We start from the raw sequence: 16,421 nt of genomic DNA, 5'->3' as shown, positions 1-16,421 counted from the left end.
TTATTTTTTTTTACAATCAATCAATTAATGAATTATAAGAATATATATTTTCAAACCAAGAACTAAATAAGTAAATTTTATTTAGTTAGTGACTAAATAAACCCCTAAATAAAACCATTTTAGAATAATAAATGACCCTTATTATAATATTTTAGTGTCATTCATATGTAAAAAAAACATGTTTAATGTAAATAGACATTATTGTAATTATTGATACAGTTTAGCCAACCCATGCGCATTGTCAGCGAGAGGAGCCTTGTAATTAAAGCCAACAATAATAATAATTGTCAGTATCATCCTCATCGATAGCCATCTGTAGTTGATTTAAATCCCTTGTTAAACTCCCGCTCACCTCTTGTCTTGTCAACTTGTCCCTGCAGGCCCTTCCCGTCATGTCCACTTTTCAGAGGACAGCTTGTGTTTCCATCCCTGCTATTTATTGCAACAACACGGCTCCATTGTTTTGGGAGGAAAGAAAGGACTTCAATCACTCACCTGAAGCTGCTTCTTCAACACAAATGTACACTTTGGTTGTGGGATATTCCCCTGGCTTTTTTTAACCAGTGAAAAAAGACGGGGGTCCATATGGTTGAATGATATGAAGTCGGGGGTCTTGTATTGCTGTCATTAGAGGTGTTTGTGTTTGTTTAACGGACTGCTGAGAACAAGCTTAACAACCTCTGCAAGTGTTGGCACCCTGCGGAGACACGACGCGAGTCCTGCAGCCTTCTTAACTTTCTGTCTTTTCACACTCAAAACCCTTTACAAAAGACAAAAAAAACACACATAATAATTAAAAGCAACACGACAGAAATATCACACGTGTAACACACGTTAGAATAAAAATAATAATACAACAGAAAATCTCACATCCTAAATGAAATATAATGAAAAATACAGATTTGGCTTCACTTTTATGAACTATTTTAATTATATTTACAAGGAAAAACTACAAAATGTATATTTTTTATTAAAGTAAGTTTATTTAAAGTAAGTAATTGGGTTTTAATATCAAATAATTCGCAATAAAAACATTACACAACATAAATATCATACATATATAATAAAGTATGACCTATTTTATAATTTTTTGCAAAGAAAAAGAACAGAAAAGCTACATATAAAATAGATAAACTTCCTTGCAGAGAAAAACAACAGTTTTAACCTACAGAGACAACCAAAGTATAAAGATATAATGCTGCAAATAAATAATATACTACAGATGCACTATATACAATAAATGAAAGTAATTGTGTAAAAAAAATGCAAACGTTTTGCAAGTATTTTCCGCAATTATACCGGAGAAAATACTCTTTTTGTCAAACCGGACGTAGTATTTCGAATAAAGAATTAAAAAGGGAACTTTTGCATGAGACGTGATGCGCTGTGTTGGCGTATTTATCACAATCATTCAGTCTATCGTCACCTTGGAGTCTTGCACCCTTCAAAGTTGGACATTTTGGTACATTTGATGGCCTTTTCGTGCCCAAACTTATTCCTCAGGTGTTGCTCGACCTGTCACGGATAGAAAATGGTGACGGATCGAAACAAATCACGCACTAAATTGCGTGTGAAAAAAAAAAGCGCATGCGGTCCTTAACTTGGGACAGTTTGGGAAGACGGCTCTCCAAGCTGGGCGCGCACGTGCACGTGTCTCCGCCCACTCCTTGCCCTCGTCCAATGGCTGCCGGGCACGCCGCCGCTCGCATAAAAACGTGAGCGGCGCGCAGGCATCGCGCACACACACGCACGACGCCAAAAGAACCCCACGGAGGCTCGGCTCGGCTCGGCTCGGCTCAGCGGCATCCTTTCGGATAATATCACCGGCGAGGAAAGCTTTATTTTGCCTTGAATCCTAAACAGGTAAGAAGACTGTTTCCATGTGGTTACTGTTTTTAACAAAATGTTTATTGGCTACCAGGATGCACCTTCTGACCTTCTGGAACATGCACATAATCCCCTATGCTTCTATGCTAAATATATAAGTATTAATGAAGAATAAAAATTTTTTACAGCTAAAAACACTAACATCACTGATTAATTTGAATGAAACAAAGCAGTGCTCGTTTTCTTAATTTAATTGCATTGCAACTTGTTCCCAAATACAGACAATTTTTAAGAAGTTTTGTACTGTTTTTATTATAAATATATATGTGTTATGGTTATTAAACGCGTGTGTGTGTGTGTGAGCATGCCCATAAAATCAATCCACCAATTTAAATACTAAAGACATCACATTAAAAAAAATATCATTATGTAATTTTGTTTGTTTTAATTCTACTTGTGTATTTTAAAGTCCAAAATACTATATATTTAGAGTTGATTATATTGTACTAAAATAAGAAATGAAAAACTAAGCTTGTGGTGTTATACCATGCAAATTTATTATTTTATAGTAAAATTGTACTTTAAATACTACATATATTGCAAGTTTTTTCCAAAATGATTTCATGCAGGATCTACAATGTTTGTATTATTATCCACCCATGGAGATTAATTTAAACAATTCATTTGACAAAACTATTGATAATATAGACTGTTAAAACTGGTATTATTCCTATTCTAAAAAAGTAATAAGTCATTTACAAACAAATTAATTTTGGAAAAAATCTTGGAAATAAATGTATGAATTTTAACATAAATCCTGACATTGATAATAAATAATGAATGCGGGATAAAGAGCTGGAAATGTGCTTTGTCTTACAATTGTGGCCTTGCTGTGAATGTTTTAATGTGTAACTTTTTTTTTCCAGTGCATGCTCATGTAGGTGTCATGCTGGGACGTTTCATTCCAAAATAAGCCCCCGCCATCATGTAAACGCTTCACCGTGAAGACTCATGAAATCATCTTTCATTGTTTTCCTTTTGTCTGCCCAGTTGTCTCACATGTGTGTTTTGCATCTTCTGAATATTATATGTGTATATATTTATGTCCAATTGTATTTTTTATGGGGGGACACGGTTTAGCAGCTTAGCATCTTCCAGTGTGGTGCCATGCAATCAGCAACTGTTTGTTGTTCAAGCATCTCACACAGCAGCCCACACATAAAAGACAAAACACTTTGTGCTCCTGCAGCGTGCCACCAGACAGGCCACACTCATGCCCGTCGAGGCAGCCTGGGGAGGGAGAAGACTTTAAAAGAGGGGACAGTGTGGAGGAGGAGAGCGTGGTCACGTTTAGCTGGTGGACCTGCAGGGAGCGACATCTCAGGGACATGTCCACTAGCACAGCTAGAGGTAACTACACGACACTAACTCTCCTTTTCCTGTGCTGCGTCTTTGAAATCGATATTATTTCTGGGTTTTTGTCACACCTGAATCAAGTTTGCCAATTGAAAACTTGAGGTATTTTGCCGGTGGGGACAAAGTACTCCTACGCCACAGAACTGCATAATGCGGACATATAAAAACAGCCTGATAACTAAATGAATAAATGATATATCATGGTTAGTCATTAAAATAATACAAATGGTGTTTGTCTTGCAGGGGTGTTCAAAGTACGGCCCCCGGGGTCATTTTCAGCCCACAGTTTGTTTTTATTGGCCCGATAAACATATTCTAAAAATACAATTAATTATATATTATTAGATATTACACTAAAGTAAGATGTTTTGTTCACATAGCTAAGCATCCGTCATTTTTTTCTGAATGTGGCCTTCAGGGGAAAAAGTTCAGACATCCTAAACTCAACAATATGTCTTATTATTCCTATTTATTTATTATCAGAATAATTCTAGAGTATTATTCTAAGCTGTCTATGAAATGCATGCTTTGTCATTTTCCATGCGCATGCTCGTTTCCCCAGCTCCCCCCCACTCCTCTGGGGGGGGGGGGTTGCCGGACTTTAATATCCTGCAGGTTGATGAAGCTTGGCGGGGAGATTTTTTCTCCACACTCGGCTGGCAGCGTTAATAGAGAAAGCCCCCTCAGCCCAACACCCCACACCCGAAAAAGACACCCCCCCCAAGCCCTACCCCACTCCCCAGCCCTCACAAGGTCTGTTTGATGTGGAAATGAAAGCTGAGAGAGAAAAAGACTCAATGGGTTCAGTCAAAAGCGATAGTGTTCATGCAAGAGTTGCATGTTTTGTTTCATAGGCTCTGTATTGGTAGTAATCAATGATATCAATATCAATGATATCAATGATATGAGTATGTCCAATACATATCCCCTTTAACATGTTTTGGGGATTTTTTTCCCCATTTCTATTAGAAAATATGAACAATTTGTCGTCCTTAATTAGCAGGATAGCCTTTAATAGATATCTTTTAGCATAATAATGGTTCTATTCGCTTCTGCTTTAAAGATGATACTGACGCATTCAGTGCAGGGTCCATTGTCATAAATGGTGCAATAGTTAGTGGATTCAAGTCAAATAATTGTGTGCATTTGGGCTGTAAATATGAAATATCATTTGTATTTTTAAAGTTATTTTATAGCCTAAAAGAAAACTTCAATGTACTTGAAAATGTCAGTGTGTGTTGTTTGTATGAGGATATTGCCATGCTAGTAGTTATTATTTTTATTGTTAGTAAATGTTTAGGAACTAAAGGAAATGATTCTACCCGACCCGAAGCTAAACGTGTTTGATTGTTTTGCCGTCTTGTGTTCCCCGACATTTATAAGTGTTCATCCCCCCTCCTCCCCCAGGTCATGGGGGTCTTAACCAACTAGGCGGAATGTTTGTTAATGGCCGTCCGCTCCCGGAGGTGATCCGGCAACGCATTGTGGACATGGCCCACCAGGGTGTCCGGCCTTGCGACATCTCGCGGCAGCTCCGAGTCAGCCACGGATGCGTCAGCAAGATCCTGGGACGGTGAGTTGACAGAAGAGGAAACGGTCCCGTAATTCCCGTTCTTGAGAGAGTCAATGTTGGACTTCTTCGATCGTTAGGTACTACGAGACAGGCAGCATCAAACCGGGCGTGATTGGAGGCTCTAAGCCTAAAGTGGCCACGCCGAAAGTGGTGGAGAAGATCGCGGAGTACAAGAGGCAGAATCCCACCATGTTCGCCTGGGAGATCAGGGACAGACTGCTGGCTGAAACGGTTTGCGACAGCGACACCGTGCCCAGTGTCAGCTCCATTAACAGGTTAGTTAACAACCCTTTCAGAAATGGTGCTCAAGTAAGTTGCTGTTCTTCACTCTGCTTATTTATTTCTTCCGTTTTAGGATAATTCGAACCAAGGTCCAGCAACCGTTTAATCTCCCTCTGGATGGAAAAGTTCTAAGTCCTGGACAAACTTTGAGTAAGTCTTCACTCTTTCCCTTAAGGAAGCGTTTTTGGTTCCAAGTAGATTAACCGTATATCCACGTTTCTCTCTCTAAGTTCCCAGTTCTGCCGTCACCCCGCCCGAGTCTCCGCACTCGGACTCTTTAGGGTCCACCTACTCCATCAACGGCCTGTTGGGAATCCCTCAACCAGGCAGCGAAGGCAAGAGGAGCCACGATGACAGTAAGGCCAAACAATCATAGAGAGTCTTTTCCCCCTGAAATCTGTCAACATCCGATAATGCCAAATGTCCAGAAACCTGTTGCTCAGCAAACTCTTCCAGAAAGTTTCAGTAGTGTAACCTTGCTTGTAGCTCAGCAACAAACAATCATACCGGCAGATTAAGTCGTCAAAACATCCAACAAATACAGTACATCTCACAGTTCTGTAAAACCGAACACGGAATTGGTTGGTCGGTTTCAAGTCGACCTATAAATGCAACACCAAAGATTCTCTGTTGTGTTGAAAGTAATTGTCGGGCAATTAGCGGCAAACGGTATACGAGTTGGGACAATGCACAGATAAATAAATATGAGAAAGTAACAGAATCCACCTAACAGACCACGACTTGAGGATGATCAGTTGCTACCCAATTCACATAGCGGCTATGGTGGGATTAGTTCCCAATAAACACTCCAATCACATTTGGTATTGGACCAGTCCAGGCTATAATCCACCCTGGTCTTAGGGTCTTAGTCAGCTGGGGTAGCATGGACTGCTGCAGGTTTCATTTGAATTAAAGTATTTTCCGATAACTTCCTACTAAATTGTATTAGTAGAGGATTCCGTTGGCTTCCATCAAGTCTTTAGTAGAATCTTCCTCCTGCTTCTCTCAGGTGACCAGGACAGTTGTCGACACAGCGTGGACTCTCAGGGCAGTGGCGGCATTCCGAGGAAAACCATGCGCCTCGACCACTTCTCGCAGCATGTCGACTGCGGCTTCGAACGTCCGCACTACCCAGCGGATTCCTTTGGCTCCGCCAACAAAACAGAACAAGTGAGCGTTCCGTGTCAAGAGTTTGGAATGCTTTCAGCTCAGTGATGTTGTTGTAATAGCTAACGCGCGTCCCTCGCCCTCAGACCTTGTACCCGTTGTCGCTAATCAGCGGCAGCCTGGAGGAGGCCAAGAGCGGCCTTGCGGCATCCAGCTCCGCCATTGGCCGCAATCTAACGGCGCATCAGAGCTATGCTATGGTGCCTGGTGAGGGTCCTATCACTCATCACTCCATGTTTTGGAGGTTTCCATTGGTTTCACTTCATTCCCATCTCCACACGCACTTCATCCAGAGCCCCTCCAGTCCCTGCCGCTTTGCCTGAAGCAGGAAATGTCTCCGGAGGTCACCAGCACGAGTCCGTCCTCTCCCAACATGCCATTCGTGGAGCTGCAGAAGCCTGTTTCTGTTGGCAGCAGCTGCAGCAACCATTACCCCAACTCCTATAACTCATTCCCCCATCATGCACCGGTGTACGGCCAGTTCGGCGGCCAGTCTATCATCTCAGGTAACGCCCATTTCAGCCATGATGTCACCCGGTTAGCCATTCATCTCATGATGGTTTGGTGATGACTCTAATGTGTTAGGTGTATATGTCACATAGTACATGTGTCACATAAGTGTGTACTGTGTGTTGTGTAGGGCGAGACATGGTAAGCTCCACCCTGCCCGGGTACCCACCTCACATCCCGTCGCCCGCCCAGACAGGATACTCCTCCTCGGCTATCACTGGCGTTGTCGCAGGTACGTGTCCACCTGTTGTTGTTCTGTGTACAAAAAGGAGAGATACAAGAAAACAGAATCAGGGGCTTGTTGTAGTGTGTGTTTGTGTGTGCTTGTGTGTGCGCGCATGGGCCCAGGGGGTACAAGGAACAGGCTTGGGGGTTCCGCCCTGCTGCCCACATCCCCCCACCCATCCACCCAGACACCTCTGACCACACATCGCCATGGGAACCAGGGGGCCCAGGAGGGAGGTCTTTGTGATGTGTGTGTGTGTACGTCAGGATGCCACACTGTGTGTGTGTGTGTGTGTGTATGTGTGATGTGCCGTTTTTTTTTTTTTATTTGAAGTCTGCCCTTCGAAGCGCGAAATGAGAGGGTCTGATTTATTATTTTTTCTGGTGGGCTTGCTGTGAGGGAGCGTTGATACACAATTACCTCCTATAAGGGAGGGGCGGGTTGGGAATGGTGGAAGATGTTGGGGGTTGGCATGGGGGATTCATTCCAGCTAACATAATTACCAATTAGATATTGGAATGTAAAAAAAAAAAAAAAAAAACAGAGGAAAGTGGAGGAAGTGCACGAAAAGAGGGAATTTCGAAGGTGGGAGGGGGGCATTGCAGGGAGGCATGCATGCACCGCTGAGTCGAGGGATTTCGACCCTCCACCTGCACTGTAGATTAATGGTTTACAGGCTGGGCTAAACTGCTGGTGAATGATGAGCTAACTGCAGCACAAACAGCTCACTATGGCCGGGCTTTTTTTTGGGATCATGTGACCATTTTCTTTTGCAGCAGGCGGCGACTACTCGACGCAGTCCTACAGCCATTCGCCCTACGCCTCCTACAGTGAAGCCTGGAGGTTCACCAATTCCAGCATCCTGGGTGAGTGATGGCGGAGCATCAGCGAGCGCTTACAACTGTAGAGCAGGGGCGTCTGGAGTGCATGTATGGCCGCCAGCTGTTTTTTAATTGGCCCTCGGCATGTTCTGAAGGTACGATTAAAAAAGAAAACAGCAGCAAAATTTGAAAAATTTAGAGAAAAATCCATAAATATTAGAAAAATAAAGTCATAATACTAGTCATAATAAAGTAATAATAAAGAGAAAAATTGTATTTAAATGCAAAATTATTTTTAACAGTGGTGATATTATTAAAAACAAAAAAAAAATAAAGTAACAATTTTAGGAAATTTAGGCTGGTTAAGTTATAATATGATAAAGTCAGTGAGAATTTATAATATAGTGAGAATATATAATATAGTAGGCCCCGCCCCGCTTTTACTCATGTTTTAACTGTGTATTAACCAATGAATGTTGTATTTTGGTGTGTCTTCTATTCTGTTTACTTGCTTTATTCAACGTCATTCTTCTGTAAAGTGTCTTTGAGTATTTTGAAAAGCGCTATACAAATAAAATGTATTATTATAGTAGGAGAAAAAATGTATAAGAGAAATTTATTCATAAGCCTGTTTTTTCTTTTAATCTTAAAAAAAACATCACAGAATCTAAAGTACATGATGTAAAAATGTGGAAAAAATATGACACCCCTGCCGTAGCGTCCCAAACTGTACGTGGTCATGATGGGAATTTCAATATCATCCAAACATATCAGCATTCCCATGAAGTTAATCATAAATCCGGGCTAATTTCCTGCCCATGTTTCCATAACAACTGAGAAAGAAATCGGAAAATAAGTTCACATATTCCCTTCGAAAGCAATCTAGAGGGGGTTCCATATTATTAACATGCAATGTGTTCTCATGGAAATGTAGGACAATAGTTTCATTGATAATTGGACTATCGTCCTGCATGGCATCATTGCTCCTGTTCAAGCTGCAACAATGCAGAGAGTTTAAAAGTTATCATTTTTATAGCATTTATTCCCTTAAAAAAAAAAAGTTTTTCCAAGTCACCCATCAAAGACAGTAAAATTCAGTGCAGAAACGGTTGCATGTTAATAGTGCGTAACCCCCTCTGGTTGCTTTCAACTATTGTTCCGGTGCAAGCTCCGTACACAGGAACAATGGCGTCAGTTCACAGTTATGTGCATGTATATCATTTTTTACTGTATTTTTAAAAACTGTTTTTTTATAAGTCACATCCGCAAAGCTGTTTCATTTTGAATGCTGTGTTTGTGGAGCTTTTGCACAGACAATAGTTGAAAGCGGTCCAGAGGTTAGAATAAATTATTTGTATAACTCTGATGAGTAACAGTATGAATGGCGTAGCTTGTACATGTGGCTATGGCAGATTTTATACGACGTATTACTACTTTGTATACTAAAATCCTACTAATCCCGTGCTTCTATCGACACGCTTCAAGAAAGCCATAGCAGCATGACAAAAATAAAGAAGAAAATGTGATCAAAAGCATTTAAAAGGAAGAATGCCCTGTGATTGGCTGGCGACCAGTCCAGGGTGTACCCCGCCTCTCGCCCAAAGACAGCTGGGGTAGGCTCCAGCACCCCCCGCGACCCTCGTGAGGAAAAAGCGGTAGAAAATGAATGAATGAATGAATAATTCTTTATTTTCTGCCTCCGCCCCCTTCAGGCTCACCCTATTACTACAGCACGGCCTCCCGCACTGCTCCACCTTCCACGACCGCCTACGACCACCTCTAGTCCCCTTCTGGACCTTCCAAAATGACTCGGACACCCAGGCAAGCACCTGGATAGCCAGAGTACTCGCAGATGAACCAGCAACCTGACTTTCTTTGTTTGTTTCTTCCATCCTCACCACTGCCTCACAGATGATTATTTATTTGATCCAGTGGCCCAGGGTAACTCATCGGCGGACATGAGAGCACGTTTACACATCTCCAGCCTCACGTCTCACATGGTGCATTTTTTCAGTACGGAGTTTTTGGCCAAAGACTTTTTTTTAACCCCCGCCCCATCACACACCCTACAAAAAATATGCAACATCTTTCTAATGAACTATGTTTGATTGTTTAGTTTTTGTTTACAAAGCTTTGTTTTGTTTGTTTTGAATCCTTTCCGCCTTGATTTGTCTGCTTGATTTTTCCATTAGGCCTCCATTTGTCTAGCAAAGTGTACATACTGTAAATGTGGAATGACCTATGAGGCCAGTTGATGCGGGGGTCGGGGGAGGGGGTGCTGATGGGACAAGAAAAGCCAAACACCGCATCCACACTTTTGTTCGGTTTGCCATCATACTTATGTACTGATGTTTGGGAAGAATTGTGACTATTTTTTATTCATATGCTGTTATTAATATTATTGCAGATGTACTGTACATAGGGAATTTCTAAAGAATTATTTTTAATTAAAGCATGGCAAAGGTGAACTTCCTTGTGTGTGGTTAATCAAATGTGTATTATTATTATTGAGAATTTTTTAAAGTATATTTCACAACATTTTGCAGACGAGACTCACTTCTCTTGTCATCGCCCGTCAGAAATGGAAAAAAAAGTTGTAGTTTAGCACTGCTGCCTCACAGCAAGAAGGCCCCTGGTTCGATTCCAGCCCTTAACACCTCATTTGGGGGCCATTTCTGTGTGGATTTTGCAAGTATCTCTCCAATTATTCTAATTATTATTAAGGGTGATGATAGCTGCATGATGGTCATTTCCGTCAGCGATTTTTAAAGGACGAAAGCAGCGACCCAGCAAATGCGCGTCTGCCTAATGGCGTCTTTTTATTTTCTGCTTCAGGTATTTTATGTGCAAGGTCTGCGTCCCTCTTTTTTGAGGCATCATTACTGCTGCCGTGCTAACAAGGGATCCGGGTGCCGGCCCCACCTGCTAACCGTGCGGCGTAACATAAAAACTACAGCATTCATGTCTTCTACAATTGTTCATACGGTTCTTATAAAAGGTACACTGCTTTCAATTTAAGGGTGAGGTTCTGAGAAAGGTACGCTTGAAATGAAATAAGGCCACTTGCTTTTTGCCTGCAGAGAAACATGCACGGCCGTACCCGTACATCTCACACTCCCAAATGGCTGCCAAACACCAGCACACCCAAAGCCAAAAGAGTGGAAATATATAAAGTTATAGCACATAAAGCCACACGAGCACAAGTCGTCCTCCCTCTGTGGGCCTATTAGTGAGGAGGCTTCGGGCCACAGTGCTTCTGGTAATGAGCCCACCAGCACAATATAGGCACCGGGCCGGAACAGCTGAGGGCAGACAAAGCTGGCAGGACAAGGAGGGGGACGACTGGCTGGGAGTCACTACATTTATCACAGAGCCATGCTTACACAGCATCCATATGTGTGTGTGTGTGTGTGTGTGTGTGGGGCAGAAGGCATGTGTCCATCACCATTATGCGGGAAGAACTCAAAAGACACAACGAGGGCCCCTGGAGAACGAGCTGGCAAAAAGGCAGCAAGAGGAGTGTGTGGCAATCAGTGGGATGACGGGGCGGCGGTGGTGGTGGGGGGCTAAAGGGTGGTCCGGTTGTCCTGCGGCAGTCATCTGGAAAGTTCGCCACTTATCTCCGGGAACTGAGACACACCGGGCTGAGCAATTCATGCCAGAAAATAAGTATTATGTATGCTGACACAATTTGTACGGCCAAATGAGCTGCAGGGCGCCGTGTCGTTATGAAACCTGAATGAGAACACTTTGGGTCTCGTTTGAACATCCAGATGATGTTCTTTTGCAGGAAAAGGCATGGCTGATTGTTGCACATAATTGTTACTGTAGAACAGGGGTCTCAAAAAAGCGGCCCGCGGGCCAAATGTGGCCCGCAGGACACTAGTTTGAGGCCCCCGCCTTGATATGAAAGTTTAATGTTAATGCGGCCCGCGCAAGTTTGATATAGATGCTATATGGTATCATGTACCCAGAAAAAATTATTACGTTTGATTAATGTTCATGTTAAAGGTTAAATAACTGTTAATAGTTATCCTCCCTATCCGTGTGGAAGTGGTAAGTTTTTGGCTATTTAAGTTCAAAGGAAATAACTTGAAGGCTACCGTTTAGGTCGCTAGCTCTCCAGTTTGCAAGTTAGCATGTGTCTCAAGACCCTGCAGTTGCGCAATATGTTGTAAGTAAAAAAAGTATAAATGTGACTATAGTCATGTTTTGTCATGTCTACAGGGCTCTAATAATGCTTTGTTCATTTTAATCTGAAAAAAATAATTTGTCTACCCACCAACTATATGTGGTTTCTTAAGTTTTTATTATTTGCCGTTTTATTATTATTATTATATTTATTTATTACTGATTGATTGATTTTCTTTATTCTTGATTTGTTTATTTATTTTTCATCTTATTTTGTGCAGAAAAATAAAAATTAAGATATTTGAGAATAGTGGAATGTTTTATCAGAGCTTTTATTGTAGAAAATCGGAACCAAAGCACTGAAAAAGTTTGTATATTTTTCTGTTTTTAATAAATGCTTTGGTTTTTTTTGGGGAAAAACTGATGCAGCCCAGCCTTGCCCAGACCCTAGCTCCAGTGGCCCCCAGGTAAATTGAGTTTAAGACCCCTGCTGTAGAACCTCTGTGGAACGTCTATCTGTTCCCATTTTGCACCCACTCCAGTGACTCTCGAGTAAAACTACCATAACTTCATTAAAAAAAATAACAACATGTACGTATCGTGTAAAATGTAAAAACAGCTAAAGGGGCGACTTAAGAGTGTAATTTTACAGTGGAAATATAAAATCACCCCGTGAAATACGACATCACTGTAGCGTGGTTAATATACAAGTCATTTACATAAATGTAAATTTCTTTGTGAGGGCTTTCGCGTCAAAATAGGTACTATTTCCCATGATGTCCGTTGTTAACTAGCTCATATTAACTTGTTTTCTGGTGTTACAATGCAAACAAAAGGGAAAGAAATATGTGTTCATGATGGGCAAAACTCAAAAAAAAGTGGAGTTCCCCTTTAAACTCTAGAGTGCAACTTCCCAGTTCGACTTTAGAGTAAAAACACGTGCGGTATGCTGACTTCTAATGATGTCCTTGCTCCAATTTCAAGAAGCTCTCTCATCTCCTGCACCTTTAACCACGATACACCTGGAACAAACATGCCAGTCAAGTGGCCAAACAGAGGCAGCTTCAGGATGGAGGGACGGAGGGATGGAGGGGAACACAGGTGCCCTGTTGTCACAGCGGCCTATTAAACAACACACACAGGCCCCGGAGGCAGGAAGCTACTATTTGACCGGCAGACATCAAGAAAAACGCACCTTTCAAAGCACACGCACACATTGAACACCACACACGGCAAAGGTGGATAAAATCAGCCCTGGTATCAGGTACCGCCCCGAGGGAGGGTGCAGGTCGACCCGAGGGGACCGTGGGGGTGGTGAGTCACAAACAGCTTATTCACCGCCGCCACACAGCGGTGGTCGGGTTAACGATTACCATGCAGGAAACAGGTGGAATAGCTGGTGGCTTGGAAGACTGTAAGGGAGATGTAATTGAGATAAAAGAAGCCAAGTAGTTCTCAAACATTCGTTTTACTGCAGCTATTGCTTTCTTGTGTGCTGCCTCTGAAGGCCTGAGGAGTGTTTGTCTGGGGAGGGGTGCAAGGAGAGGTCATGTGTTAAGATGCCCTCAAGCTGGGTGCTTGCATTAATTCTATCAATGACCCGCTCCTTTCCCTACAAAAAGCTTACGCAAAGCTTGTTAGGGGTCGACTGAAAGGCGGAGGGAGCTTCTAGTCAGATAGTGCTTGCTATGTTTCTTCAATTTTCTGTTATTGCTACATCTTTTCCATAAATGACTTTCTTTGGACTTCTGATTTACCTTACCGTTAGATATCAAATGAATGAAAATCAATAATGACAACACTCCAATGTACATTAGTAAGGAATGTTCCGGAAATGGCATTAACTAATTTATTTAATAATTTTTTTGCGTGCGGCACGGCGGATCAAGTGGTTAGTACGCAGACCTCACAGCTAGGAGACTAGGGTTCAATTCCACCCTCTGCCATCTCTGTGTGGAGTTTGCATGTTCTCCCCGTGCATGCGTGGGTTTTATTATCCGGGTACTACAGTTTCCTCCCACATTCCAAAAACATGCTAGGTTAATTGTCCATAGGTATGATTGTGAGTGTGAATGGTTGTTTGTCTATATGTGCCCTGTGATTGGCTGGCGACCAGTCCAGGGTATACCCCGCCTCTCGCCTGAAGACAGCTGGGATAGGCTCCAGCACTCCCCGCAACCCTCGTGAGGAAAAGCGGTATAAAATGAATGAATGAATTTTTTAGCATAAATAAAGCAGTCGCATCATGGCAAGCCACGCCTCTCGGTTATGGCTCCTCCCCACAAAGTCTGCCGCTCTTTTATAACATTATTCCTATAACATTATTGTGACCTGAACACCACACCGTGTACGTACTTATGTACAACTCACATGCTCTGGTCCGTTCAGCCTCCAAACGACACTTCCTCATTGTCACTCCATTGATGCATTCATGGACACTCTGAACATCACGACAATGTCTTTATGATGCTTGTTTGTGTGGTCTAAACAAACAGGGACAAAGACCGACAATGAGTGGATATTCTCATCATTCTTATTCTTATGCATGGAAATCCCAGAAAATAAACTCACAACTTCAACTTAAGTCACGTGATGTCTTTGAATGCAACTCCTCATTGCTCATATTAACACTGTCAAAGTGTAATTCAAATGTTTATTTGAATAATTAAAATTCAAAACTTTCACTTTGACACAAATTTAGCCATATATTTAGCCAAAATAACAATTGTTTACAAATATAACACCATGAACTATTTACAATTTAGCTTGCATTAACATTTCCCTTCAATGTGTAGCCACCTTCCCGCAACACGGCGAGATGCCTTCTCACTTCCTGATTGCTGTGCAGGGTATTCAATGGAAGATATGCAGGTCTAGCTCTTACGAAATGCACCTCTGGCACCTTGTGGTCATTTTTCGGCTTAAAACTGAATCAAACGTGCTCTAGTATAAACGCGTCTTTGGTAGCGAATGAGTTAACGAAACTAGTTTTAGGTCAAATGATTTTCAGCTATGTGTGCTATTTTTAGCTTGATTTAAATGTTCTATACATATATTCTAGTCCTTTCTGTCAATAAAATACAGTAAAAATGGGCATACTTCAGAATGGTGATTAATCATGATTAATCCATTTCAAAACTGCAATTAATCCGATTACAAATAGTCATCATTTGACAGCCCTAGTCAGAATACATTGAGAAATGTCAACGGTATCACAATGTTAGCCTCTTCATGGCCAAAAGGCCCAAATGACACCCCCTCGTCCATCTTAAACGTCCTCAGCAGACTTTTGTCGGGATGAGGGGCTGAGAGGGCCGCTGAGAGATTTCAAGGGCCCTGGGCGACGTCATGGTGCTTGGTCAAGAGCGAGGGGGTGGATGGAGAAAGGAGTTTTTGAAGTGGAAGAGTGGGACACATGAAGTAACAAGTGGAGCGTGCGAGGCGTCAGCAGCAGATGGACAACGAGCGTCGGGAGCGCCGTTGAGTCGAGAAGAAAAAAATGTTTGTCAGTGGTGTTTATCGATGCAGCGTTTTGTGGATGTGGGCCAATAGTCCGTGTGAGTGGGAGGGGATCAGGAGGAGAAACGGACGGGAGTGACCTTATGTGGTGGAGGTTTCTAGCTTCTCAAAAAGGAGATATGTATTGGTTCGTTTGTTTGCAGTACATCCTGAAAATGAGAAATTATCATGAAAGCCTGGCACACATTTTGATGCTGTCTTCCTACCGAACCAGGAAGTAGCCTGCTAAAATGTGAATGGAAAAAAAAAAATGTGGGGAAAATTTTTTTTTCAATTTCAATTCCCCGGCCTGCAGAATACAGAAATGGTACCATTATGTCATCTACTCTACTTTTATATACTTTTTTTTTTAAACTTGACTACTGCACTGAAAGCTCTCCAATCTCATTGTACATCTTGTATAATGACAATAAAGGCCATTCCATAATATCATTATATATATCAGAAAGTAGCCTGCTAGCATATGACTGGATAAATACGGTAAATATATATATATGTTTTTTCTCACTTTTGTGGTCATTTATTTCCTCTTTGTTGTTTTGAGCTCCAACAAAAGTGTTTTTTTTCATGTTTGAGTCACAATGGATGCATTCCCTGCACCCCAGAATTGAAAGAAATGGTACGGTCGGTCATGTTATGTCAAGCCAAGAAGTGGGCTTTTAACATAGAGATGGAAAAACAAATTTGTTTTTAACAGTTCAACCTTGATGGAGGTCTGTGTTCCACCGAGTGTTATTCTCGTTCCCTTTGTCTTGCAAAAAGCATGCCAGACGAGTCCCTAATGATCCCAACTTGAGCTCTTGCCTTTTTAATTACCCAACCAGGCCTGACTGAGACTCACAAAGCTCTCCATCCCAGAGAATGGAGAGGCACACATGGAACAAAAAAAGCAAAAAAAAAAACAGGACAATTCCTTGGGAAGGATGCCCTCTGAACCCGGCAGCTAATG

At 41.9% G+C, this 16,421-nt stretch overlaps 1 protein-coding gene across 7 annotated transcripts; it reads left to right on the top strand.

Annotated features, from left to right (window-relative positions):
• Nucleotides 1–1,753: 1,753 nt before the first annotated feature.
• pax8 (paired box 8) lies at nt 1,754–10,284 on the top strand. Of its 7 annotated transcripts, XM_078793982.1 has the most exons (13): nt 1,754–1,863; nt 3,077–3,237; nt 4,651–4,816; nt 4,894–5,091; nt 5,172–5,248; nt 5,329–5,454; nt 6,108–6,268; nt 6,352–6,472; nt 6,559–6,771; nt 6,906–7,007; nt 7,778–7,867; nt 9,535–9,643; nt 9,734–10,284. In XM_078793982.1, the coding sequence occupies exons 2-12, from the start codon at nt 3,216–3,218 to the stop codon at nt 9,603–9,605; spliced, it is 1,347 nt and encodes a 448-aa protein (XP_078650108.1). In that variant the 5' UTR covers nt 1,754–1,863; nt 3,077–3,215; the 3' UTR covers nt 9,606–9,643; nt 9,734–10,284. The 7 variants fall into 7 exon arrangements, with proteins under 7 accessions (XP_078650108.1, XP_078650109.1, XP_057913442.2 ...); XM_078793983.1 differs by having other exon boundaries at nt 4,675–4,816; nt 9,535–10,284; XM_058057459.2 differs by having other exon boundaries at nt 7,781–7,867; nt 9,535–10,284.
• Nucleotides 10,285–16,421: the final 6,137 nt, after the last annotated feature.

The sequence above is a fragment of the Doryrhamphus excisus genome, linkage group LG10, assembly GCF_037039965.1.
Source record: "Doryrhamphus excisus strain RoL-2023G ecotype Guam linkage group LG10, RoL_Dexc_Guam_v1.1, whole genome shotgun sequence".
NCBI lineage: Eukaryota > Metazoa > Chordata > Actinopteri > Syngnathiformes > Syngnathidae > Doryrhamphus > Doryrhamphus excisus.
Note: the sequence above shows the minus strand (reverse complement) of the source record. Positions and strands in the feature narration are given on the sequence as shown.

What these genes read in the sequence shown, in the direction of transcription:
- pax8 (XM_078793982.1), top strand. Translation starts at nt 3,216, where the DNA reads ATGTCCACTAGCACAGCTAGAG. An exon ending in GTCAGCAAGATCCTGGGACG is followed by an intron (nt 4,817 to 4,893) that starts GTGAGTTGACAG and finishes TTCGATCGTTAG; the next exon opens with GTACTACGAGACAGGCAGCA. An exon ending in AGTGTCAGCTCCATTAACAG is followed by an intron (nt 5,092 to 5,171) that starts GTTAGTTAACAA and finishes CTTCCGTTTTAG; the next exon opens with GATAATTCGAACCAAGGTCC.